The following is a 24,542-nucleotide window of genomic DNA, read 5'->3' as shown; positions in this document are numbered from 1 at the left end:
AGGCAGATATACAGAGAGAAATAGAGCCAGAGTTAAAGGTCTTCCTTGTTCGTTGGTTCACTCCCCAAGTGGCTGTAGCTGCTGGAACTGAGCCAATCTGAAGCCAGGAACCAGGAGCTTCTTTCTGATCTCCCATGCAGGTGCAGGGTCCCAAGGTTTTGGGCCATCCTCTACTGCTTTCCCAGGTCACAGGCAGAGAGCAGGATGGGCAGTGGAGAATCCGGGGCACAAACAAGTACTGTTATGAGATCCCATGGTTACAAGGAGAGGATTTAGCCACAGGCTAACTTTTATTCAAAACGCATTTATTTTATTTATTTGGATTGCAGAGTGAGAGATGCCTCCCATTCACTGGTTCATTCCTAAATGCCTGAAATGGCCAAGGTTGGGCCAAATGAAGCTAGGACAAGGAACTGCAGCAGTGTCTGACGAAAACAGGGAGCCGGAGCAGAAGTGGTGCGTTCAGGACCAAGCTGGTGCTCACACGGCTGCCACCGCTGCAGTGGTGCCACAGCTCTGCCTTGGGACCGAGCCTCTTTCCCTGCTTAGTCCATATTTGCTGTATGAGAGCAGAGGCTCACACATTGAGAAACTTTGCTTTTCTTGTGTAACAGCCTCTTACCCATTGTGGGAAGGTCTTTAAAATCAATGTAAAATTATCTAAGAGCTGCGGCATTCGGCCCGTCCGCGGAGGTCTTTGTGTTAAGTAGGCCTTTATTACTTTATGCTCCTGGAGTGGAGCCACAGCCTTGACTGTGTATCACATCACCTGTGCAGCTTTTGGGAGCAACTAAAAGTCAAGAAATTGGGGCCCGGCACAATAGCATAATGGTTTAAGTCCTCGCCTTGAACGCCCAGGATCCCATATGGGTGCTGGTTCTAATCCTGGCAGTTCCACTTCCCACCCAGCTCCCTGCCTGTGGCCTGGGAAAGCAGTCGAGGACAGCCCAAAGCCTGGGGACCCTGCACCCATGTGGGAGACCCGGAGAAAGTTCCTGAAACCTGGCTTTGGATCGGCATAGCATCGGCCGTTGTGCTCGCTTGGGGAGTGAATCATTGGACAGAAGATCTTCTCTGTCTCTCCTCCTCTCTGTACATCTATCTTTCCAACAAAATAAATGAATCTTAAAAAAAAAAAAGTCAAGAAACCACAAAATAGTAATAACCGAAAGAGCATGGACCAGCATAGAGGGTGGGCTATATGTCCAAAGGGTCCCCTTGGAGTTTTAACTGATATTAAAACTGAGCCATATTTGGTTTGGTTTTCTAACCATAGTGATTTAAAAAATCTACTCGCTGGCATGGTGCTGCATGGGTTTGTCCTCTGCCGTGGCACTGGCATCTTATTACAGGCACCAGGTCAATTCTGGTGGTTTCTCTCCTGATTCAGCTCGCTCTGATTGGCCTGCCAAGTCCGTGCAGGATGAGCCAAGGCCGTGGGCCCTGCACCTGTGTAGGGACCAGGAGGAAGCCCTTGGTTCCCAGCTTCGGACCAGCTCTGGACGATGCAGCCATTTGGGGGGTACACTCTCTCTCTTCTTCTTTTCTCCCTCTTTCTGTAACTGACTTTCAAGGAAAATAAGTCAGTCTTTAAAAATAAGTAAATAAAATTGCACTCACCAATCTGGTCTCTTTTCTGTCCCATGGTAGCCATTTTTTGGTCAAGTTCTTAGGGTTTTTACCCTGTGTCTTGCACTACCTTTGTATTTATGAGCCCATTAGTGTGTTGTGTACACATGTGCAGTATTTTTTCTTTTTAAAGGATTTCTTTTAGAGAAAAAGACAAAAAGAGATCTTTCATCCACTGGTTTATTCTCCAGATGGCTGCAATGGTCTGGGATGGGCCAGGTGGGACCCAGGAGCTTCACATGTGAGGGGCAAGGCATTGGGCCGTCCTCTGCTGCTTTCCCAGGGACATTAGCAGGGCGCTGGGTTGGAAGTGGAGCAGCCAGGACTTGAATTGGTGCTCAGATGGGTTTAAGCCCCACGTGGCACCATGATGCCTTTGTGACCACCTTTCTGTGCTCAGCAGATGTGTCTGGTCTATGTCAACATGTGGAGACCTTGTTTGTTCATTCCTGTAACTGGCTGACATACGTGTTGCCTTCCTGAAGGGTAGCTGGAAGTGTCTGGAATGTGCACTACAGCCTAGGTGTTCTCAGCTGGCTCTCCAAAGTGCTTCCCCCTGTTGGATCTGTGTGACAATGCAGCTTTGAGGGCACTGATCTTGGGGTATGTGGCTGATGTAGGTATATGTTGTCTGGGTGGGATTTAGGTACCTGCTGGTGTGTGTGAATGTGTGTATGTGTGTGTGAAAATGTGTATGTGAGAGTGAGTTTGTGTGTGTGATTGTGTATGTGAGTGTGTGTGTGTGTGGGTGTGTGTGTGTAGTTCAGGTGTTACAATGGGTTCTGTTGAGTTTCCAAGGATGAGGGGCCATCATGGAAGACTGGCAGCTCCCTGAAGGCCAGGGTTATGAGTCTCATTCAGGGTTAATTTCCTGGCATGCAGCATGATGCCCAGTTTACCATTTATGGTGGAAATGAGGTGGGTGGGGGCTGGCACTGTGGCGCAGCTAGTTTAGCGGCCTTCTGCAGTGCCAGTTCTAGTCCTGGCTGTTCCATTTCTGATCCTGCTCCCTGGTAATGTTCCTGAAAAGCAGTGCAGGATGAGTGCTTAGGCCTCTACATCCACATGGGACCCGGAAGTAGCTCCTGCTTCCTGGCTTTGGCCTGGTGCATCCCCCGCTGTTGGCAGAAGTAAACCAGGGGATGGAAGACCACTGTCTCTTCCTCTCTCCTCTCTCTTCCTCTCTCCCCTCTCCTTTAACTCTGGTTTTCAAGTAAATAAATAAATTATAAGCAAACAAACCAACCAAAATAGAGCTGCAGCTCTGGATTTCTTGGGGCACTTTTGCAGGGCAAATTTAGATAGGCTGGGTGGGGGGTGGGGGCTGGGGGGGGGGGCTGGGCTGGGGGCTGGGGTGGGGGGTGGGGGCTGGGCTGGGGTGGGGGGTGTGGGTTGGGCTGGGGGTGGGGGCTGGGGTGGGGGGTGTGGGTTGGGCTGGGGGTGGGGGCTGGGGTGGGGGCTGGGGGTTAGGGTTGGGGTGGGGGCTGGGGGTTGGGGCTGGGGGTGGGGGCTGGGGTGGGGGCTGGGGTGGGGGGTGAGGGCTGGGGGTTAGGGTTGGGGTGGGAGCTGGGGGTTAGGGCTGGGGGTGGGGGCTGGGGTGGGGGGTGTGGGTTGGGCTGGGGGTGGGGGCTGGGGTGGGGGCTGGGGGTGGGGGCTGGGGTGGGGGCTGGGGGTGAGGGCTGGGGGTTAGGGTTGGGGTGGGAGCTGGGGGTTAGGGTTGGGGGTGAGGGCTGTGGATTGGGGAGCACCTTTTGTTTATACTTCCTACTCATTATTGTTTCTGGCTGCAGGGTATCCACTGAGCTCAGCTGCCCGGGACATGCAGGTCATCTAGTCTGCTTTGAGAAGGAGGCTGCTAGGCACAGCTCTGTCCACGCAGCATGCTGCTTGTGTGGGAGTGAGCTGTTGCTGCCTTCCTAGAAAAGGATTGTCTTGGTATATTTTTAGTTTGCTATTTTTCTTTATTAAAAGTGAACTTGAGGAAAAAAATTCAATTTTTTTTCAGTGTTTAGCTGTGAGCATTTGTTTCCTTAGCCTGAAGGGAAGGGCCGGTTTGATTTTTACTTTCAATCTGCTTAGACCAGTATTTTTGTAAAATATGGTAAAAGACAATCCGAAGCAAAGGGGAATCAAAAGCCTTCCTGGATGAATACAATGTGAATCTCAATTTTTGCTATCAACTTGAGCTCCGACACGGCTTCATCTGCCCTGCACACGTTTTTGGCTGACGAATGCATCTCCCATTGCAGCTGCCAAGGGTGGCTGTGCCTCTCTGTTGTGACCCCCTGGGCCGAGGGCCACGGCTCCCGCGTCGGTCCACTCGAGGCTGTGTTCATTGCATTGGGCTTTACTGACTTGGTGCCCTTACTGGCTGTGTCCTGCCTGCTGTAGGGTGGTGCTTGCCCCGAGCACTGGTTTGAGCTTGGGAGGGTGGGATGATGACAGGACCCCTGCAGAGCTGCCTCTGTCCCCTTGTCCTGCGTGGGCCCTCACGCCCTCCGCAGCATGGGGTGAATCTGGGAGCAGAGTGGGAGTGCCCAGCTGTTCCCCTGGAGGCGTCCGTGGCTTTAGAGAACAGAGGTTTGGAGTGAGGCTCTTGCTTGCAGCCCACTGAACTGGGGGACCATGGGGCCTCACCTCTCCCTCTGCCCTGTCACAGGGGAGAGGTACAGAGGCCTCCCTTCTGCTAGGTCACCCCCAGACACCCACACTGGCTGCTGGCAGGGGCCTGGGCATGATGGTGGGTCTGTCATGTGGGTGCCATCTTCTGCGTCATGCATGGGTAAGGACTGGAGCTGGGCATCGCCAGCTCCCACTTGCCTGCTCCCTCTCCGTTCTGTGTGTGCTGAGGTTTTCCCTTTCTCCAGGGGCTCTAACCACGTGGAGGCAGCTGGAGCCCTCTTGACTGTTCCTATGGCAGTGTGCGGTCCTCAGTCAGCTGTCCCAGACCCAGAGTGAAGTCACACGGAGGTTTTTTTGCAGCATGGTCTGAGGCATGGATGTGACAGGCGCCTGGGGTGCACGGCGCAGACCCCCCTTGCTGCCTCCTCATGGAGGCCTGGAGAAAGATGGCAGCTTCACTGCTGACTTCTGCCTCTTGCCATGGGGCCTTACAGTTCATGCTGCCTGTGCCAGCCTGCTCTCCGTCGCCCGTGCAGAGAGATTCCATAGGTGAATGTCCTACCAGGGGCTTCTAGTCAGTGTTACCAGGAGGCTCCCCAGAAAGCTGTCTGCTCTCTGCACAGAACCCAAGGCTGTGTCTACCCTGGGTCTGTGCCTGGGGTATGGTGGTGACAGTCTTGGCCTTCTGCCCTGTAGCTTGGGGGTCACTAAAAGTGTTCACAAGGAGATCCTGTCTCCCAGCTGTGGTCTGAAATGAGGACTCCAGGAGGATGTGGTGGCGCGGTGGGTTAAACTGCTTATTGCGATGTCTGCACCCCAGATCAGAGTGTCAGTGTGAGTCCTGGGGCTCTGCTCTCCATCAGCGCCCTGCTAAGGCGCTGGGAAACAGCAGATGGCCCAAGTGCTTGGGTCATTGCACCCATGGGAGGTGCACATGAGGTGCTGGGCTCCTGGTTTCAGCTTGGCCACCTCCTGGCTGTGGTGGTCATTAACCAGTAGATGGATAATTTGTCTCTCTGAATCTGCCTTTCAGATAGGTAAGTCTTTAAAAAAATGTCATGGAAATGTATTATATGTGAATTCAAAACTTTTTGCACCAAAGCGAACTCTTTTTTTTTTTTTTAAAGATTTATTTTGTTTTTTATTGCCAAGTCAGAGCTGGATGGGAAGTGGAGCTGCCAGGACTAGAACCGTTGCCCATACGGGATTCCGGCGTACTCAAGGCAAGGACTTTAGCTGCTAGGCCACAGCGCTGGGCCCTGAACTCTTCTTCTTCTTCTTTTTTTAAAGATTTATTTATTTATTTATTTTATTGCAAAGGCAGATATACAGAGAGGAGAGACAGAGAGGAAGATCTTCCGTCCGATGATTCACTCCCTAAGTGAGCGCAACAGCCAATGCTATGCTGATCCGAAGCCAGGAGCCTCTTCCGGGTCTCCCACGCGGGTGCAGGGTCCCAAAGCCTTGGGCAGTCCTTGACTGCTTTCCCGGGCCATAGGCAGGGAGCTGGAAGGGAAGCGGGGCTGCCGGGATAGAACCGGTGCCCATATGGGATCCCGGGCGTGCAAGGCGAGGACCTTAACCACTTGCGCCACCGCGCCGGGCCCCCTGAACTCTTCTTTTGATGTCATCTTTCTACAACCTTTTGGGTCCCCTCTTGTTTTGAATGTCTTTCCAAGAATTTGAGAGTTAGGGAAAGTGGGTATGTGCCTCATCCTGGGGTTAGCTGTAAAGTGGTCTACTTGGTTTCTTCCTAGTATTCATTTATTTTTTAAAATATTTATTTTTATTGGAAAGGCAGATATATATATAGTGGAGGAGAGACAGAGAGGAAGATCTTCTGTCCGATGGTTTACTCCCCAAGTGACTGCAGTGGCTTGAACTGAGCCGATCTGAAGACAGGAGCCAGGAGCTCTTCCGGGTCTCCCACATGGGTGCAGGGTCCCAAGGCTTTGGGCCGTCCTCGACTGCTTTCCCGGGCCACAGGCAGGGAGCTGGATGGGAAGTGGTGCTGCCGGGATTAGAACCGGTGCCCATATGGGACCCTATGGGATCCCGAAGCATTCAAGGCGAGGACTTCAACCAGTAAGCTATCGCACTATTTCTATCTATCTATCTATCTATCTAACTATCTATCTATCTAACCATTTTTGCTTAAAGATTTATTTATTTGTATTTGAAAGATGGTTTACAGAGAAAAAAGAGACGATGAGCTCCTCCACCCACTGGTTCACCTCCCAGCTGGTTGCAGTGGGCAGAGTTGAGTAGAGTTGATGCAAAGGCAGGGACCAGGAACCTCCTCTGGGGCTCCCAGTGGGTTCTGGGGCCCAGGGATTTAGCCATCCTCCGCTGTTTGCCCAGGCCAGAACAGAGGCCGGGATTGAAAGTGGAACACCCAGGACTTGAGCTGGCGGCCGCGTGGGATGCCAGCGCCACAGGCCAAAGCTTATTTAACTTGCTATGCCAGGGTGCAGACCCTTTGGTTTCTTTTTTTCCCCCTTTTTGTCCTTATTTTCTCTTTTTGCCATTTAGAATTTGGGGTTATTATTTCCTTTTCATATTTGACCGGACTCATTGCATTTGAAATGGTTTTGACACACAATCTGTTTTCTGTTTGTCCCCTTCTGCCAGCCTCAACTTTGCATTTCCTTGGAGTGGCTGCAGGGCGCTGGGGGATCCCACAGAGCAGGCTTTGTGTCCTGGGCCCAGAACACTGCCCTGCCAGCTGGGTGGTCGCTCGCTGCCCCTGGCTTGGTGGCCCGCCTGTTCCATTCCTCTGCTTCTGAGGAGGTCCGGCCAGAATTGTGCTCAGGGACACACACCCTGGGACGTGAGTTCAGACCGGTTCCACCACTTCAGAGCTGTGTAAACACGGATAAAGGAAATTCCCTTCTTTGTGTCTCAGTCTTTGTATCTTTAATGGGGGCCGCAGTGGCATCTGCCTCCTAAGGTGACAGTGCTCAAATGTTTGGAATGCAAGTCATGTCTTTAGAGCAATGATTGGACACAGCCTCTTGGTGCGCATTACCCCTTAGGCGACAGCCTCAGACCCTCCAGAACCCTGCTCAGGTCTTCCAGTGGCAGGCATCACTCAGGATGGCATCAGAAGCCTGGGAGTTGTGGCCTGCACACTCTGTTCTCTGAAAATAGTTTTGCTAAGAGAGGAGCCTTCAGAGCCGAACCTCACAGCCCTGGCCTCACAGCCCTGCTCGCTGCTGGCCCCCAGTGCCATGTTCTCTGTGCAAGGGCTTTACTGCCCTGCCCACACCAGACACCCAGGCTGCATGGGCCACAATGTGCAAGGCCAGTTTCCCTGGGGTGATTTTAGCTCTGGAAGTTCTTCCTCTGGGCTTGGTTTTGCACCTGTGTTGTGGTCTGGCTGCCCCCCTTGGGACCCTTCCTAGTCTCTGTGTGTTCCAGGTCCCCTGCATGGTGATGCTGTGTGGATTGTGCCCCCCACCCCCATAATGGGCAAGGTTCTGTCTGTCATTGAAGGCAGGGCTGGTGCCTTGTTTGCCTTCCACGTCGCCCCCTTCCGTGCCTGTCTCTTGTGTTTGTGAGCTCTTGTTGTTTGCCTTGTGTTTTGGGGGCGCCCCTGGACCTGCACAGATGCTTGGAAGAGCTGGCATTGTGGGCTCTTGCTGGAACTTAGCCAGGTCAGCTGCAGGGTCTCCCCAAGGTTACCTCATTTTGCCAGTGGAAGCAGCAGCCCAGCAGCCCTCCAGACCTGGGCCGCACCCCTAGGACGCTCTTGGCTTTGCATCTGGCCAAGTGGCAGTTGTCTTTCGCTGCCTTGCCTCTGCTTCTTGTGTCACGCTGGAGGCAGTAGCAGGCAGGCTCCTGGGCCTGTCACTTGCTTGGCCATTGGTGTAGTGCTGATGGTAGCCTGGTCTTGCTTCTTGTTCCCTGCTGTGCAGAGCAGTAGGCAGCCTGGACACCTGCAGCCTGACCAGGGTGCAGGCAGGCCGGTTGGTGAAGTTTAATGCAGATTTGTACCAGGAGGAAATAGTGCCAGCGCGGGGGTTGTTGCTGGTCTTCAGTACCTGCCCTGCTGGGCATTCATTTCTTTCACTTGTATGAAGTGTCTGACATATTTAATACTAAGCACGATTCTTGTGGGATAAGATCAGAGTTGAGAGGACAGAGTTCCTTGGCTGTGTCCTCCTGTCCCGGTCCTCCACTGTCCCTGGGATGGTTACTTGCAGTGTATCAGCATTCTTCCAGGGATGCCCACTGGGGTGTGGGTGGTGGCCATGGTCCTCAGCGGGAGGCTCGTGCTGGACACAAAGCAGGGCTCCTAGGCTGTGGACCGACTGATGTCTCCAGCGTTGTCCTTTGCATATTGTAACCTGTGCCAGCCTTTTGCTTATCTCTGTGTGTGGACGGATTCTCATAGAACACCTGTAGAACAGCATTGTCAAGGCATTGTGGTACAGCCTGTTCAACTGCCACACACAGCCTGCGACACCCACGTCCCATACTGGAGCCCTGATGGAGTCCTGGCCTCAGAGCCAGCTTCCTGCTGATGTGCTGAGGAAGTGGACATGATGGTCCTTGTGTGTGGACAGGAGGAGGGGGGCTGGAGGGCTCAGCCAGGGAGCCTGGGGTGGCACGCCCAGTGGAGCTCCTGCCTAACCCTACCCCGCATTCCCCATGAATATCGGCTTCTGGATGCTGTGATTCTGATCGAGGTCCCTGGGACTGGGCCTGGGGAGGCAGTGGAAGATGCCAGAGTGCTTGGGCCCCTGCATCTCCTGGGAGACCTGGATGAAGCTCCTGATTCCTGGCTTCAGCCCGGCCTGGCCTCAGCTGTTATGGCCATGTAAGGAATGAACCAGGAAGAAAAAAATCTCTCCCCCCCCCGGAACTCTCTTTCAAATAAATGCATTTTAAAATAAGAAGGGGAGAGAAAGAAAGAGAGAGAGGGGAGAGAGAGAGAAAGAAAAGATGCATGGTGTTCCGTGTCATGGCTAGCTGTAACAATTTAGCCAGTTCAGGCTATTTCCAGTTCTTTTCCACTATCAATGTTGCAGCGAGGTCCTCTGAGAGGTGACTGGACAGTCCTCAGCATGCATTTTTCATGAGTGGAAGAGGACCCGTGACTGGTCATGGGTGCTCGGGGAGCGGGCCCTCTGCTGGGCTCCCCTGAAGTGAACCGTGGCTATGTGAGTGGCTTGGCCTGTGGGTGAGGAGCTGAAGTGACGGGTTCACATGCAGGAGCATCCTTGGAAAGAGAGGGGCAGCTCTTCCCTTTCCTCCCGCCCCTCTCGGGAGTGATCTGGCAGCCGCAGCTGGCAGTTGGTCGCCCTGCCGGGAGCTGACTCTTGTGGATGTTGGAGCAGCAAAGTCGGAGTGTGCTCCCCAACATGGCACAGCCTCCACCCGGGCCAGCTGTCTTGAAACTTACAGGAGCAAGGGAAGCCCTTACGCTGCGGGAGCCACTTCTCTTCACTGGGTCTGTTACAGGATCTCTCCTTTTCCACTGCTCTGCGTACCAGGGACCTTCAAAGTGTTTGTGGAAAATATGTGTCATGAAAGAAGCTGGCGTGGGTTTCAGATATTTCTGCACCAAAAGCTCACTTTTATATTATTTAAAGGAAAGATATTTATTGGAAAGGTAGAGAGAGAGCGAGGGAGAACAAAAGAGAGAAGAAAGGAGAGTGAGGGGTCTCTTGCTCCCTGGTCTGCTGTCAGTGGTATGTAGTGGTTGGTCTCCTGTGTGGGTAGCAGAGGTCCACAGGCTGGACTGTTGTTGTGCCTGCCTCCGAGCACGTTAGCAGGAAGCTGGCCTGGAAGCGGGACTCGGTCAGGGCTCCAGTGTGGGGTATGGGTGTGGCGGTTCACGCGTGGTGCCACAATGCACTTGCCATCTTATCTTTTAATTCATTTTTTTCCCTTTTTTTTCTGTGAACGTTTTGAAGTACTTTTGTATTTGTACAACAGATTACCCAAAGTAGTTCTACAGGACTGGAGGATATAGTCATTTAAAGTTTTGGCTGAGTTTGCTTAAATTAATTCTTCAGTATTTGTTGCCATTGTCATCACCACCACCACTTACCACCACTACCACCACTGCTGCCGCCACAATCACCACCCTCCTACCACTACCATCACTACCACCACCACCCTCCCACCACCATTATCACCATTGTCACCATCTCATTCCCCGCCTTGACTGTGTCCTTCCATCACACATTCACACGTAACATTTCATCCCAGAATCTGCTAAAGATGCAGAGATTCCAGTCATCACTGGAAGATGCTAGTGTGTGAAGCCAGTGTTTGGTTCATGTGTCAGTATCAGTGACATTTTGTATCCATGGAAACTGATTCCTCAGCGTGTCCACACAAGGAAAGGGAGAGTGGGCAAGCCGAAGGTCCCGGTTCTGGTGCAGGAGGAGCGCAGAGCTCCCCAAGGTGCGGATGGCCGTGGCTGCCCCGTCACTGTGGTGTGGTGGGCCTGCTGCATGCTGGCCACTGAGCAGGCCACAAGTGGTCTTTGAGTAACAGCCCATCCAAGCTGCTGTACCTGGAGAGTGTAGGTTGGGGAGGGGCGGGGGAGTTCCCTATTGCTGCGGTAAGAAAAGTACCAGAAACTTAGTAGCTCAGAAGGACACATGTGTTATCTCACAGTCATGGAGGTCAGAAGTCAGAGTCAAGGTGTCCACAGGCTTGTGTGCACCTGCTGACGCGCCACAGGGAGAGTCTGTTCCCAAGCCTATCTGGCTCCTGGGTGCCAGGCCACGCCCTCCGGCTCCATGCTGCCTGCCGTTTCTAGCCCATATGGCTCCTCTGTGTGCGGGGCCTGCTCAGAGAATCCAGGTGAGTCTTCTCCCAACGGGACCCTTGAGTTCATCTCTGCAGTAAAGTCCCCTTTGCCCTGTAAGGCATCCTGGTCCCAGGTCAGGGAGCATCACTGCTGGCCACGGTGGCCGGCTCCATCCCGAGCAGTGGATTGGATAGAGGCAGCAGGCGGAGGAAGACTCGGAGGCTGGTGGGCCGGGGCTTGGGATGTGGGGGAATGGAGAAGGCTGCTGGGTTGGCTGTGTGTGGAGGCCCTTGCCTGACTATGCACAAAGCTTTGAAGTGACGTTCCATCTACTCAGAACCGCCACGTGGAGGTTTTCTAAGCTTGTGGCTTCTTGATGGGCCCCGTAAGAGCTGCCCTCTTAGCTGTGTGGGCTGGCTTGGCTTTCTGCGCCTTCCCTAGGTAGCTGCTTCCCCAGCTAGCCCTTCTACTGGCTGAGGGAGGTGAGGGCTGGACCCGGGACATGGGTCGGGACTGTGTGAGAGCCTTGACCTTTGCTTTACTCAGTCTCCCCAAGTACGCCTGAGCTGGTTCCTTCCTGCCCCAGGAGGCCAGGCACTGCCTCGGTGCGTGTTCTGACCAGAAGGTGAAGGTGTGGTGTTCTGGAAGCAGCAACTAGAATGGCTGCCCAGCTTGCTTCTCTAGAGCTTCCCAGGCCCTCCCCTGGGTGGCGTGAGGGCATGAGGGGTGGTGTGGGCTCAGCGGGGAGCCAGGCCGTGGAGGGGGCAGGGGCGGTCGGCCCCCTTCGGCCCCATGCCTGGTGCTCCCCAGCCCCCGCCTGTGGCTCTGGGCCTTTGTCCTAGGTTGCTGTCCCTGTGTTGTCGCTTCCTCCCTGCCCCTAGTCTCGCCTGAGACCCCCAGATGGGGAGTCCCTGAGAAAGTGGAAGAAAGCAGATTCCAGCATTTCCACTTGGAATGGCTTACTCCTCATCAGGGATGGTTTCACAGGATCTGTTTCTGGGGGGCCCTATTTCTGTATCCGACATTTCTTATGGGCTCTAAGCCATGTATTTAATTTTGCTTGAAAAAGGCTGTGGGCAGATTTAATGCACGCTCTGTACATGGATTCATGAATGAGAGGTTAACTATGTTTTGTGTGATTCTGGGCCACACCATGGGATCTTGTGTGTAGTGCCCACGGGGAGGAGTGGGGCTGTTGGTGCACTCCTGACCCTTGACCTCCAGGCCTCAGGTGACCCCAGAGGAATGCAGCTGGGCCGACCCGGGGAGCCAGGGCCCATGTGGGATGCCCTTTCTGCTGTAGCTCTTTCTGCAGAATGTCGTGTTATTTGCATTTCACGTATCCTTGGTGACAAGTGGCATCTTTGCTGGTTCTCAGCATACTTTTTTTTTTTTAGCTGTGTAAGGAGGGGCTCATGGTATGACTCAGGAATAAGTCGTAGTGGCAGATTCCCGTTTGATAAATTGTAGGCCTCTTTCTTTTTGTAACACCTGTCTCTTGGAGATTCTGGGAGCCGTGAGGCCTCGTGGTAGCTGGGGAGTGGGAGAAGCCGGCACGCGTGGAGTGGCAGCCCACCTGCATTCCAGCCTTGTCGCCTCGCATCTCTGTGCTCCACATCCGGGGCTTTAACTACCCTTGGGTTGAAAATACACAAGAAGAGAATGGTTCTAGACTGAATGTGGCCCCTGGCTGTGTGCCTGGCTGAACGTGGCCCCTGGCTGAACGTGGCCCCTGGCTGAACGTGGCGCCTGGCTGAACGTGGCCCCTGGCTGAACGTGGCGCCTGGCTGGTCGTGGCCCCTGGCTGGTCGTGGCCCCTGGCTGGTCGTGGTGCCTGTTTGAGCATGGCCCCTGGCTGGTCGTGGTCCCTGACTGAACGTGGTGCATGTTTGAGCATGGTCCCTGGCTGGTCGTGGCCCCTGGCTGAATGTGCGTGGACCTTTTGCCTGTCATGATTTCCTGAAACGATGCAGTGAAGCATCTGTATTCTGTTAGTTGTTGGAAGTAACCCAGCGATGGTAAACCGAGGGAATGTGCGTAGGCTATTTGCCATTTCAGTTGTTTGAAAGCCAGAGTTAGAGAGAGAGAGATCTTTTAGTTCATTTTGACATGGCCACAATGGCTGGGATTGTGCCAGGCAAAGGCAGGAAGTGTTCCCGTGTGGCTTAGAGACCCAAGCAGTTGGGCCGTCCTCTGCTGCTTTCCCACTTACACCAGCAGGGAGCTGGGTTGGAAGTGGAGCCGCTGGGACTTGAATTGGTATTCCCATGGGATGCTGGCATCACAAGTGGTGTCTAACTTGCTGTGCCAGAACACCTGCTGTGCTATTACAGAGAGACCTTGCGCATTGTCAGATTTGGTGTCTGTGGTGTCCTGACCTAATCCCCCACTGAGAACCAGGGATGACTGGGTTTGCTTTATTGGACCAAGCCTTCATCAGTGTTCCTCATGCCAGCAGATCATCCAGGCCCCTGAGTGGGACTCAGGCGATGGTTTGTCCCGTAACATTGTTTCATGTAGCATTCTGTATTCCACAAGGCCACGGTTTCTGATGGTCTTGTCCTGTGTGGCCATGGCTGTCCAGTTGCACAGTCTTGTGTGTGGCTGTGGCTGTCCAGTGGCCTCAGCTTATGTTGTCCTTCTGTGTCACTGCACTGTGTGGCCATGGTTCATCTGATCTCACAGTGCTGTGTGTGGTATATGAGTAGGCTCGCAGCTCCTAAGACTGGCTGTCAAGAATTCATGGGTCGACCGTGCCATGCACTTACAGTGGCCCCTGGGGGCACCTGTTGTTGAATCTTCTGAGCCTGAGTCCCTTCTCGCTGAGTGGGAGAGGGGGTGGTGGCAGCAGCACCTAGCTCACAGGATGGTCGTAAGCCTGAGTATCACAGGCCATGGCGTGCAGTCTGAGGACCCAGTGGCTGTTAGCTTGGCAGGCTGCGGCTGGCTTCGCTGACCTGGAGCTGCATCTTGCACAGGTATTCAGCAGCAGATGTCCTGTAGCAGGTGCAGCTGTTGGCAGTGACCGTTTTGCATCGGGCATGCTCTGTGCTGCCTTAATTATTTGCTTACCCGGTCTCCTTCGTTACCAGAAGGACATTGAGGCCAAGTGGGCTGGGTGGGCAGGGTGTGGGGATGAATAAGTCAGATGAGGGAGGGAGCAGAGCTGGTATTCCAGTTTGCTGCTGGCACTTTTTCTTCCAGTGGTTAACACCCCCTGGGAGCTGCTGGGACGGTCCAGTGGTGGATTCGCTCCAATGCAGTAGTGCTTTCTTGTTGATCCCACGTGTGGTAGAACTTGTGTTTTTCTCTTTCAGGGCACCAATGCCTCTGCTCTGGAAAAAGACATTGGTCCAGAGCAGTTTCCCATCAATGAACACTACTTCGGATTGGTCAATGTGAGTATTTAAGCTGTATCGCTTTTATCTGGCACTGCTCAGTTGTTTTTTTAAGATTTATATATTTTACTTAAAAGCATTAGAGAGAAAGAGGGAGGGAAAGAGCTCTTCCATCCACTGGCTCACTGCCCAGTTGCTCGTGACAGTCTGAGCTGAGTTAATCTGGGTCTTTCATTTGGGTGCACAAGCCCATGTACTTGGGCCATCTCTGCTGCCTGCCAAGTGACATTAGCAGGGAGCTGGATCAGAAATGGAAGAGCTGGGTCTTAAACCTGTGCCCATAATGGATTCTGGTGTGCTACTTGAAAGGGAGAGAGGGCGAGCGATTCCGTGTGCTGGTTTGCTCCCCAAATGGCCACAAACACCTGGGCTGGAGCAGGCTGAAACTGGGAGCTTTGTGCTGGGAGATGTGGGTGGCAGGGACCCAAGCAGTTGAGTCATCATTTGCTGCGGCCCAGGATGTGTGAGCAGGAAGCTCATCTGAAGTAGGGGATGAGGATTTGCTGTGGGCAGCGGGTGTCCCAGGAGGGGTCCCCCTTGGTGTGTCGAAATGCCTGCCCCAGTGTTGCCAGTGTTGAGATAATTCTTCATGCTCATAGCATAGGTGGCAAGTGTTGAAGAAAGGGGTAGAATTATTTATTTTTATCAGAAAGTCAGACCTGTGGAGACAAGGAGACAGACAGAAGGATCTTTCGTCTGCTGGTTCACTCTTCAAGTGGCCGTAACGGCTGGAGCTGAGCTGATCCAAAGTCAAGAGCCAGGAGCTTCTTCCAGGTCTCCCACACGGGTGCAGAATTCCAAGCCTTTGGGCTGTCCTTGACTGCTCTCCCAGGCCACAAGCAGGGAGCTGGTTGGGAAGTGGAGCATCCAGGACATGTACTGGCACCCATATGGGATCCTGGTACATGTAAGGTGAGGACTTTAGCCACTAGGCTGTCGTGCCAGGCCCTAAAAGATTGGATTTAATCAGATTTTCAAATTATGGGTTGGCCTAGAATGGATTTAAATTGCATGCCTGGGTCAGTGTGGCATTCTCCACCCTGGCACTGGAATGGTTTTGTTTGTGCACAAAGCTTTTGTTTTGTCCCCTTTGTAGATCTCTGAGGAGTGGGTAACGGGGCTGCCCGGCTGTGTCCTCCCTGACGCAGCGATGGTTTGTGTGTGGGGGAAAACTGGGATCTCAAAGTCCGTTCCCGGCCCATTCTCCCGGTCCTGAGTGGGTCTGGGTCTGGTTCTCCCAGCCCCATCCATGGCAGGGTGGGGTGTGTGGAACCCGATGGGGGAGTGCCTTGGGCAGAGGTTTGGAGGGACAGTGGCTGTTGGTTCCTAAATGCCCGCTGTTTTGGGGTCACTGTCCTGAACTGTAAGCAGTGGCTTCTCTCAGGGAAGATGGGACAGTGCCTGCAAGTTGCGGTTGCCTGTGTTGCCCCTAGCTGGGTGATCTGGGGTGAGAGGTTTGCCCTCTAGCCTCTCTGTCCTCCTCCTAGAGTGACAGTGGATGAGAGCCCCTGCTGAGACCCAGCATGAGGTGGAGTGCGGTGGGTCTGAGCCAACAATGGGTTCCTTTGCATTCCTGGGAATTTTCTCCTAGGTCAAGGTCAAGTGATGCTGAAGGGTGTCTAGGCAAAGGGGAGAGACAGTTGCTGGAGCAGAGCAGGGAGGAGGATGGTGGAAGCACTGGCATGCAGTGCCCATGTCTCAGGTTAGTGCACCTGCTTTAGCTGTGATGCACAGACCTCTGGCTGGCTCCATGGAGATGGTTACTTCTAGCCACAGGAGCTCTGCCTGGCTTTAGAAAAGACACAGCAGGCTGAGGTGGGTGAGAAAGAAGGGAAGTGTGTCCTAGCCGGGGGCAGGATCTTGAGAGCTGTGATTGTTAGCAACTTGCTTGATGGGCACGTCAGAGTCCCAGCTTGTTTCCGGAGACGTGGTTCTGTCTGAGCCGTGCCAAGGGAGATTGAGAAGCAGGAAGCGTTCTGGCCTGGGGGTGCGGGAGTGTTGCAGTGGGGGTGGCACGGCAGCTGTCTCCTCGGGTGCCCGGCGCACAGCCAGCAGCAGGCTGGAGAAGATGTCATGTACTATTTCAGTTTCAGTCTGTGTTGTTTCTCAGAATGTCTCCAAGGCGGTACCTGGGGATGCTTTTTTTCCTTAAGTCTTTTTTTTTTTGAAAGGCAGAGTTAGGTTGAAAGAGGGAGACAGTTCTTCCATCTGCTGGTTCACTCCCCAAATGGCTGCAGTGGCCAGAGCTCATCTGATCTAAAGCCAGGAGCCTGGAGCTTCTCCTCGGTCTCTTACATAGATGCAGGCACCCGAGCACATGGGCGTCTTGCTGCAGGTGGCTGCTTAGTCTAATAGCACAGGGCAGGCTCACCTGTGAGGGCCTGCGCGTCAGAGTTGACACTTCTCCAGAACCACAGACATGAAAAAGGCAGCCCCCTGAGCTCCTGGGAAAGAGCTGCCCAAGCCGTCCCTGGCCCCCGGCACTGTAGGTAGTTTTATTTTCTAGATGTAGCTTTTTTCCCTTAAGTATGGTTAAGTAGGAAGGTTCATTCTGATGTACAGGATGTTAAGAGGACCCATAGTGAATGTCCTATAGACTAGAGCAGCTGTAGGCCACGTGGAATGAAGTGGCCAGCATTGTCCTTGCTTTCGCTTTCCCAAGTAAATTAAGGCCTGGTCGACGTAAGTGTTCTGATCCCTTGCTCGCTGACCCCTAGGCTTCTAAGTGGCTCCGCAGTGTGGACATAGCTCGTTCGCCTCAGGGCTTGTGCTCCCCCGGATGGAGCTCGACGGTGTAGGATGTTGCCGTGTTCAGCATGTGCACCATTGAAAACCTGTGCATCCTTTATTCCTGGAACCCTGGCTGGCCAAATTGCTGCACACGGCTGTCTGTTTCCATGATGCTGGTGGTTAGAGGAGTTCAGCAGTCCTCTAACACGTTGAGCACTCTGGGGCCCTGGAGGCCACTGGCTCCCTCCCCCACAAGTGCCAGCTGGCGGTGGCTTTTGTCCCCAGCGGTGACACGCACCCCCATTGTCTTCCGCAGTTCGGGAACACATGCTACTGTAACTCCGTGCTGCAGGCGTTGTACTTCTGCCGCCCGTTCCGTGAGAATGTGCTGGCATACAAGGCCCAGCAGAAAAAGAAGGAAAATTTGCTGACGTGCCTGGCAGACCTGTTCCACAGCATCGCCACGCAGAAGAAGAAAGTGGGCGTCATCCCCCCGAAGAAGTTCATCTCCAGGCTCAGGAAGGAGAATGGTGAGTTGTGGAGCAGAACAGGGGGAACGGGCACCGGGCTGGCAGACAGGGACGGGCAGAATGGGCACCGGGCTGGCAGACAGGGACGGGCAGGATGGGCACTGGGCTGGCAGACAGGGACGGGCGGGATGGACACCGGGCTGGCAGACAGGGGTGGGTGGAACGGGCACTGGACTGGCAGACAGGGACGGGCGGGATGGGCACCGGGCTGGCAGACAGGGACGGGCGGGATGGGCACCGGGCTGGCAGACAGGGACGGGCGGGATGGGCACCGGGCTGGCAGACAGGGACGGGCGGGATGCGCACCGGGCTGGCAGACAGGGACGGGCGGGATGGGCACCGGGCTGGCAGACAGGGACGGGCGGGATGGGCACCGGGCTGGCAGACAGGGACGGGCGGGATGGGCACCGGGCTGGCAGACAGGGACGGGCGGGATGCGCACCGGGCTGGCAGACAGGGACGGGCGGGATGGGCACCGGGCTGGCAGACAGGGACGGGCGGGATGGGCACCGGGCTGGCAGACAGGGACGGGCGGGATGGGCACCGGGCTGGCAGGCAGGGATGGGCAGAATGGGCACCGGCTGGCAGACAGGGGTGGGTGGAACAGGCATCAGGCTGGCAGGCAGGGATGAGTGGAACGGGCACTGGGCTGGCAGACAGGGACGGGCGGGATGGGCACTGGGCTGGCAGACAGGGACGGGCGGGATGGGCACCGGGCTGGCAGACAGGGGTGGGTGGAACAGGCATCAGGCTGGCAGGCAGGGATGAGTGGAATGGGCACTGGGCTGGCAGACAGGGACGGGCGGGATGGGCACCGGGCTGGCAGGCAGGGATGGGCAGAATGGGCACCGGCTGGCAGACAGGGGTGGGTGGAACAGGCATCAGGCTGGCAGACAGGGATGAGTGGAACGGGCACTGGGCTGGCAGACAGGGATGGGCGGGATGGACACCGGGCTGGCAGGCAGGGATGGGCAGAATGGGCACTGGGCTGGCAGGCAGGGATGGGCAGAATGGGCACTGGGCTGGCAGGCAGGGATGGGCAGAATGGGCACTGGGCTGGCAGACAGGGATGGGTGGAATAGACATCAGGCTGGCAGGCAGGGACAGTTGGCGGTAGAGTACATCCTGGGACCCAGAGCTGCTTTTCTTTGAAAAGGGAGAATGTGGGTGATTAGTTAGATGGGGCCATCCCAGGTGGCGTCCTGACTGACTGCTGTGACTAGCGCCTGCCCCTCAAGCGGTGATTTTAAAGAGAAGAAAGCTTCTTCTTCTTAATCCAGAATACATAAAACCAGGCTAAAAGTATTGTTTGAAAGTTCAGATCTATGGTCCTGAGAACGCTTTGCTCCACTCGGGTCAGGTCATTGTAGGAGGAGAAATTGCCAAGGCCAGAATGGATGGGCTGATATAAAGCAAGGCTAGCTTATAACTCGGTCATGTATGACCAAAATAGGCCTTAACGTCTAAACACAGCTCCTGTGGGTTTGGAAATATCACATCCGGCTTTTTATTTGCCTTCTCTGTGCCCAAGGCCATGTGGATATTTATAACTCGCGGGCCATGTGACATTGTCATCTTAGCAGTAAGCCCGCTCTTGGCTTGGCTGCATTGAGTCCTGCCTGCTGTTGCCTTGGCAGGGCCAGATCAGGTGATTTTGCAGGCTGGATGGTCCCATTCCAGAAGGACGTCAGCTTGATATCCTTGTGTAATAAACAGGCTTTGCTGTCACTTGGTTTTGTGTCTTTGTTGGGAAAGTGGGAATGTATATTTCAGAAGTTTGGCATTAGTAATTTGAAAAATCAATTTATTTCTTTAAAAGGCACAGTGGCAGAGAAAGAGAGATCTGCCAGCCATTGGTTCACTCCCCAAATGGCTACAACGGCAGAGGCTGGGCCAGTTTGAAGCCAGGAGCTTCCTCCAGTTTTCCCATGTGAGTGCAGGGGCCCAAGCACTTGGGCAATCTTCTACTGCTTTCCCAGGTGCGTTAGCAGGGAGCTATATCAGAAGTGAAACTGCTTGGATTCAAACTGATGCCCATGGCATGTTAGCCCTGAAGGCAGCAGCTTAATGTGCTAATCCGCAGTGCTGGCCTCTGGAGTCGACTGTCTCTGCATCTCCCGTGTGGCAGGAACCCAAGCATTTGGACCGTCTTCCATGACTTTCCCAAGTGGAGCAGCAGGACTTGAATCTGCGTTCACGCAGGATGCTGAGATCGCAGGCAGTGGGTTACCTTGCTGTGTGCAGTGCTGGCCCCTGCATTGGTAGTTTTTTATGACTCTGGATATGTGTCTTGTCTTAGGTTGAACCTTACTCCCACAGACTTAGAGTGTTCAGTGTGTGTTATTTCATTGAGTTGAGTGGGGGAGGAAGCAGAGCCTGGCAGTCTCGGTGGCCGTGGCATTCTTCAGGTGTCCCGTATGTCTGCTGGGAGGCAGCAGCAGCTAGATGTTGGTGAGATAGGTACCCACGCACACTGCCTTCTTATCTCTCATCTGTTCCATTCAAGCTGCTTCCAGGCTGGTCTGGGGCTTATTGCCATCCTGGACAAGAGGTCCCAGTTGCTTGGGGTAAACGACCCAATGAATAGTGAGCATTGGTGGTCACACGCTATTCAGTCTCGCACTTACAGGGAATGTCTTCCAATACAAGTTGTGCTGGTGTCTTAGACGTACAAATCTGGGGAGTTACTGCACATTAGATCTTGGTGGGTGGCACAAGATAGAAATGAGCAAGTGCTTTGGAGACCTGCCTGTGGAAACTGTGGGCTGTTCCTGTTCTGTGCCCACCCTTTCCACACATCCACGTGTGGCCTGTCAGGCTGAGTGTGACTGTTTGCGCTTGGTGAAGCGCATTGGAATGTTGGTCCTCTACCTTTCAGATCTCTTTGATAACTACATGCAGCAGGATGCCCACGAGTTTTTAAATTACCTGCTGAACACCATCGCCGACATCCTGCAGGAAGAGAAGAAGCAGGAGAAGCAGAATGGAAAATTAAAAAATGGCAACATGAATGAGCCTGCTGAGAACAGCAAGCCGGAGCTCACATGGGTCCATGAGATTTTTCAGGGAACGCTCACCAATGAAACCCGATGTTTGAACTGTGAAACTGTGAGTACTGGGGACACGTGCCTGCTCCCTGGGGCTGTGCTGTGTGTGGCGTGGTACAGCAGCGCAAAGCAGCTGCCTCTGCTATACACCAACAGACCCAGCGCAAGTGTGCAATTCATGTGCAAACTTATAGACAGCTGTGCCAAAGCGATGTCTGGGTTGTGAGAGGTGCGGGTTGCCGTGCATTGGCTGGCCTTGCACTGTGGGCAGTATGCAGTCCACTTGTTGAAGCACTGAGCCGGACCTCGACCTGTTGTCTTGAGACGATGTTGCTCATGGAGAGGTCAGGTCTCCCGTGCAGGGGGCTGTGACTCAGGTCTTTGGGCCATCTTCTGCTGCCTTCTAGGTACTTTAGTTAGAAGCGGGGGTCACAAAGGTAAAGCAGCCAAGACTCGAATCTGGCATTCCACTATGGGGTGTGGGCGTCCCAGGCAGTGGCTTATCCTGCTCTGCTTTAGCACCTGTCCCAACATTGTTAGGCTCAGTCACATTGAAAAACAACAGATTTGAGAAACAGGGAGAGGACAGTGGGGTGGGAGAGGGAGTAATGCAAACCTTTCCTTTGCTGGTTCCCTCCCTGAACACCTGCAGTAGGTGGGGCTGAGCCGGGCCAAAGCTGGGAGTTAGGAACTCACTGCCGGTCTCCCCAGTGAGTGTCTGGGGACCCAGCAGGGTGAGCCGTCAGTGCTGCCTGCCAGGGCCCGCGTCAGCCAGGAGGCGGGAACCAGGGGCTAGAGCCAGGACTTGCATGCATCCTAAATGGTGTCTTCACATCCACCGCTCGGTCCCGGATTAGAGAGGATGATCCCAGTAGTGGCAAGTATCGCATCCTGGGAAATTTGCAGTACAGGAATTGTCGCCCAGTGTCTGAGGTCCCAAGGGTCTGGGTAGGAAGTCTTGGTCTTAGAGGTCCTGAGAGATGACCCCCAGGTGTGTGCATAGTGGGATACTGCCTGTGGGTGCTGGCAGTGTGAAGTCGTTGAGAGCGTGTGGACCGTGTTGCACATCCTGGTTTTCCCTGTGCAGTGGTTAGATGGCTGGAGGCGGGCGTGTCGTTCCCTCTGAAGTCACCTGCTCAGTCACTGCCATTTTGTTTTTAGACCCTTTGACTGGATGGGATCCTGGGAGTCCTGTAATAGCTCTCCTCCCAGTGTGCCAGTCCCTGCTGTGATGTGTTGGCCAGCTGGGTCACCGGCCTCTGAAGGACTGCGTCCAGAGGCAGGGAACCCAATCTCCCAAGGCGATGCCTTCTATTTTTAGAAAGCTCCAATTGTTGGAAAGCCCTCACTTTCTAAGAAGGCTCGTGCCCTGCAGGCTGCTTGGCATTGTGCAACAGGGTGGCAGGAGTTAGTGAATTAGAGTGGACAGAGCGTGGTGCCACTATGTCCTCTGTAGGATGGGAAGTGTGGTGCCACCCACCATGAAGGTCTTTGCCTGGGGGATCCATGTGTGTGCCACCCCGTGGTGGGATTCCGGTGCCCTAGGTCCTGAGCAGCCGCTTAGCCGCAGGGGCTCCTTGCCCCCGTGCCCGCTCAGCCTCTGACTCCTCCAGTTATGGGGAAACCTCAGTGCGAGCAGTGCCAGCCTTTGTGTCTCACAAAAGCCACGAGGTTTGCCCCATGCGGCTCGGTCCTGGCGAACGTTGCTTCTGCTTGCAGAGCAAATGTCAGCCGTGGGATTTACAGATTCCTTTGGCAGGAGAGCTGCAGAGTGGCTGAGGGGCAGTTGGTGGCTGACTTTTCCTGATAACCTTGATAAGGGCTCCTCGGAACTGGAGCTTGAGGGTTCTGCACCGCAGCCAGCAACCGCTTCCTTGATTGTCTCTATTTGCCTCGTAAGCTTCGTTAGGCCGGCTGCAGCTGAATTATGCTGTCTGTTTCCGTTTTCTCCCTTCCCATTTAAGTTGAAGTTTTGCTGTGTGAATCTGGACTTCCAGTGTTTCTCTGGGATCTTAAAACAAAGCACATCAAGCATTGTGGCAGTGAGGCCATTTAGCCTAGTGGTTAGGAGGCCGCAGCCCAAAGTAGAGTCCTGGGTTGGCTTCCTCACTCCAGCTTCCCGCTAATGCACGCCCTGGAGGCAGCATGGGCCTCGAGGATTGGGCCCCCACTGATGTGGAGACCGGCTGCAGTGCCTGGCTGCTGCCTTGCCCCTGGCTGGGGTCCAGCTTGTGCACTTGTTTGGGGGTGCACAGCAGGTGAGGTCTCTCTTCTTCTTAGATGTGCCCAGGGCCACACTGGCCATCGGTTCAGGCCACTTTGCAGACCCAGTAGGGGGCTGGGTGATGTGGGGGTGTGCTCCCTCAGTGGAGAGTCTGATCCCCGGATTCGGGTGGTGGAAGTGTCCGCCGTGCCTGGCCCCGCCCTGTGCTGTTACCTGTTCTCAGCTGAGCAGCATGGGGCTGCTGCTGGGCCCGGGAGGACTCTGGGTAGGAAGCAAGGTTGTGAGCTCAACACCGCCTCTGACGGGTATGTGTGTGTGTGGCCTTGACACAGATTTGTCTTTTTTTTTTTTTTTAAAGATTTATTTGTTTATATTGAAAAGGCAGATTTGCAGAGAGGAGGAGAGACAAATGTCTTCCATTTGCCAGTTCATACTCCAGATGGTTGCAGTGGTCAGAACTGAGCTGATCGGAAGCCAGGAGGCAGGAGTTTCTTCCAGGTCTCCCATGTGGGAACAGGGTTCTAAGGCCTTGGACCATCCTCTGCTACTTTCCCCGGCCAATAAGCAGGAAGCTGGATGGGAAGTGGGGCAGCCAGGACATGAACTGGCATCCTGATGGGATCCCAGGGCTTGCAGAGGGAAGATCAGCCAATTAAGCCATTGCACTGGACCCTCTTTATTGGTTTGTAACCAATTACTTCAGAAAGAAAAGCAAGTAGGGGAAGTAGGGGTTCCTTTGCCCTTCTCCTTTTTTTTTTTTAAGATTTAAAGAAAGTTTTTTATTATTGGAAAGTCAGATATACAGACAGAAGGAGAGAGAAGGATTTTTCATCTGTTGATTCACTCTCCAAGTGGCTGCAACTGTTGGAGCTGAGCCGATCCGAAGCCAGGAGCCTGGAGCTTCTTCTGGGTCTCCCATGCAGGTGTAGGGTCCCAAGGCTTTGAGCCATTCTTGACTGCTCTCCCAGGCCACAAGCAGGGAGCTGGATGGGAAGAGGGGCCGCTAGGACACGAACTGGCACCCGTGTGGGATCCTGGTATGTGCAAGGCACGAGGACTCTAGTCACTAGGCTAGCACGCCAGGCCTATTTGTTATTATTAGTATTATTTTTTAAGATTTATCTATTTATTTGAAAGGCAGTTACAGAGAGGGGAGAGAGATACAGAGAGATCTTCTGTCCTCTGGTTTGTTTTTCAAATGCCACAGCTGCTGTGTCCTGGCTGATTAGCAGCCAGGAAGCCTTTTTGAATCTTGCAGGTGGCTGTAGCGGCCCAGATTCTGTGGCCATCCTCCACTGATTTTTGAAGTGCATTGGCAGGAAAGGGAGCTGAATTGGACATGGAGCAGCTGGGGTGTGAACCAGCTCCCTTATGGGATACCTGTACTGCAGGCAGAGGCTTAATGTGCTACACCACAGCACCAGCCCCTCTCCCTTAAACCAGAGCTTCTGGGAGTTTTATTCTCTGCTTCAGACTTGGATGAGAGCAGAGAGGCCAAACCTGTGCTTGCTGAGAGTATCACAGCCTTGGGGCCAACCTCCGAGGCCTCTGAGTCCACTCAGGCCAAATGCTGGCCTTGGATGTGGCAGATCT

At 54.1% G+C, this 24,542-nt stretch overlaps 1 protein-coding gene across 4 annotated transcripts in view; it reads left to right on the top strand.

Moving 5' to 3' along the window:
* Positions 1-24,542, top strand: part of USP46 (ubiquitin specific peptidase 46) — a 54,418-nt gene that overhangs the window by 9,852 nt on the left and 20,024 nt on the right. For all 4 annotated transcript variants that reach the window (XM_040966867.1, XM_040966865.1, XM_040966864.1 and 1 more), the window contains exons 2-4: positions 14,338-14,418; positions 17,465-17,678; positions 20,557-20,786. In XM_040966867.1, coding sequence (XP_040822801.1) covers positions 14,338-14,418; positions 17,465-17,678; positions 20,557-20,786 — 525 coding nt within the window. The remainder of the gene's footprint in view (positions 1-14,337; positions 14,419-17,464; positions 17,679-20,556; positions 20,787-24,542) is intronic.

This window comes from Ochotona curzoniae, unplaced genomic scaffold (assembly GCF_017591425.1).
Source record: "Ochotona curzoniae isolate NIBS_2020 unplaced genomic scaffold, NIBS_Ocur_1.0 scaffold_4506, whole genome shotgun sequence".
Classification (NCBI taxonomy): Eukaryota; Metazoa; Chordata; class Mammalia; order Lagomorpha; family Ochotonidae; genus Ochotona; species Ochotona curzoniae.
The sequence above is the reverse complement of the archived record's forward strand: the minus strand, read 5'-3'. Positions and strand labels throughout refer to the sequence as shown.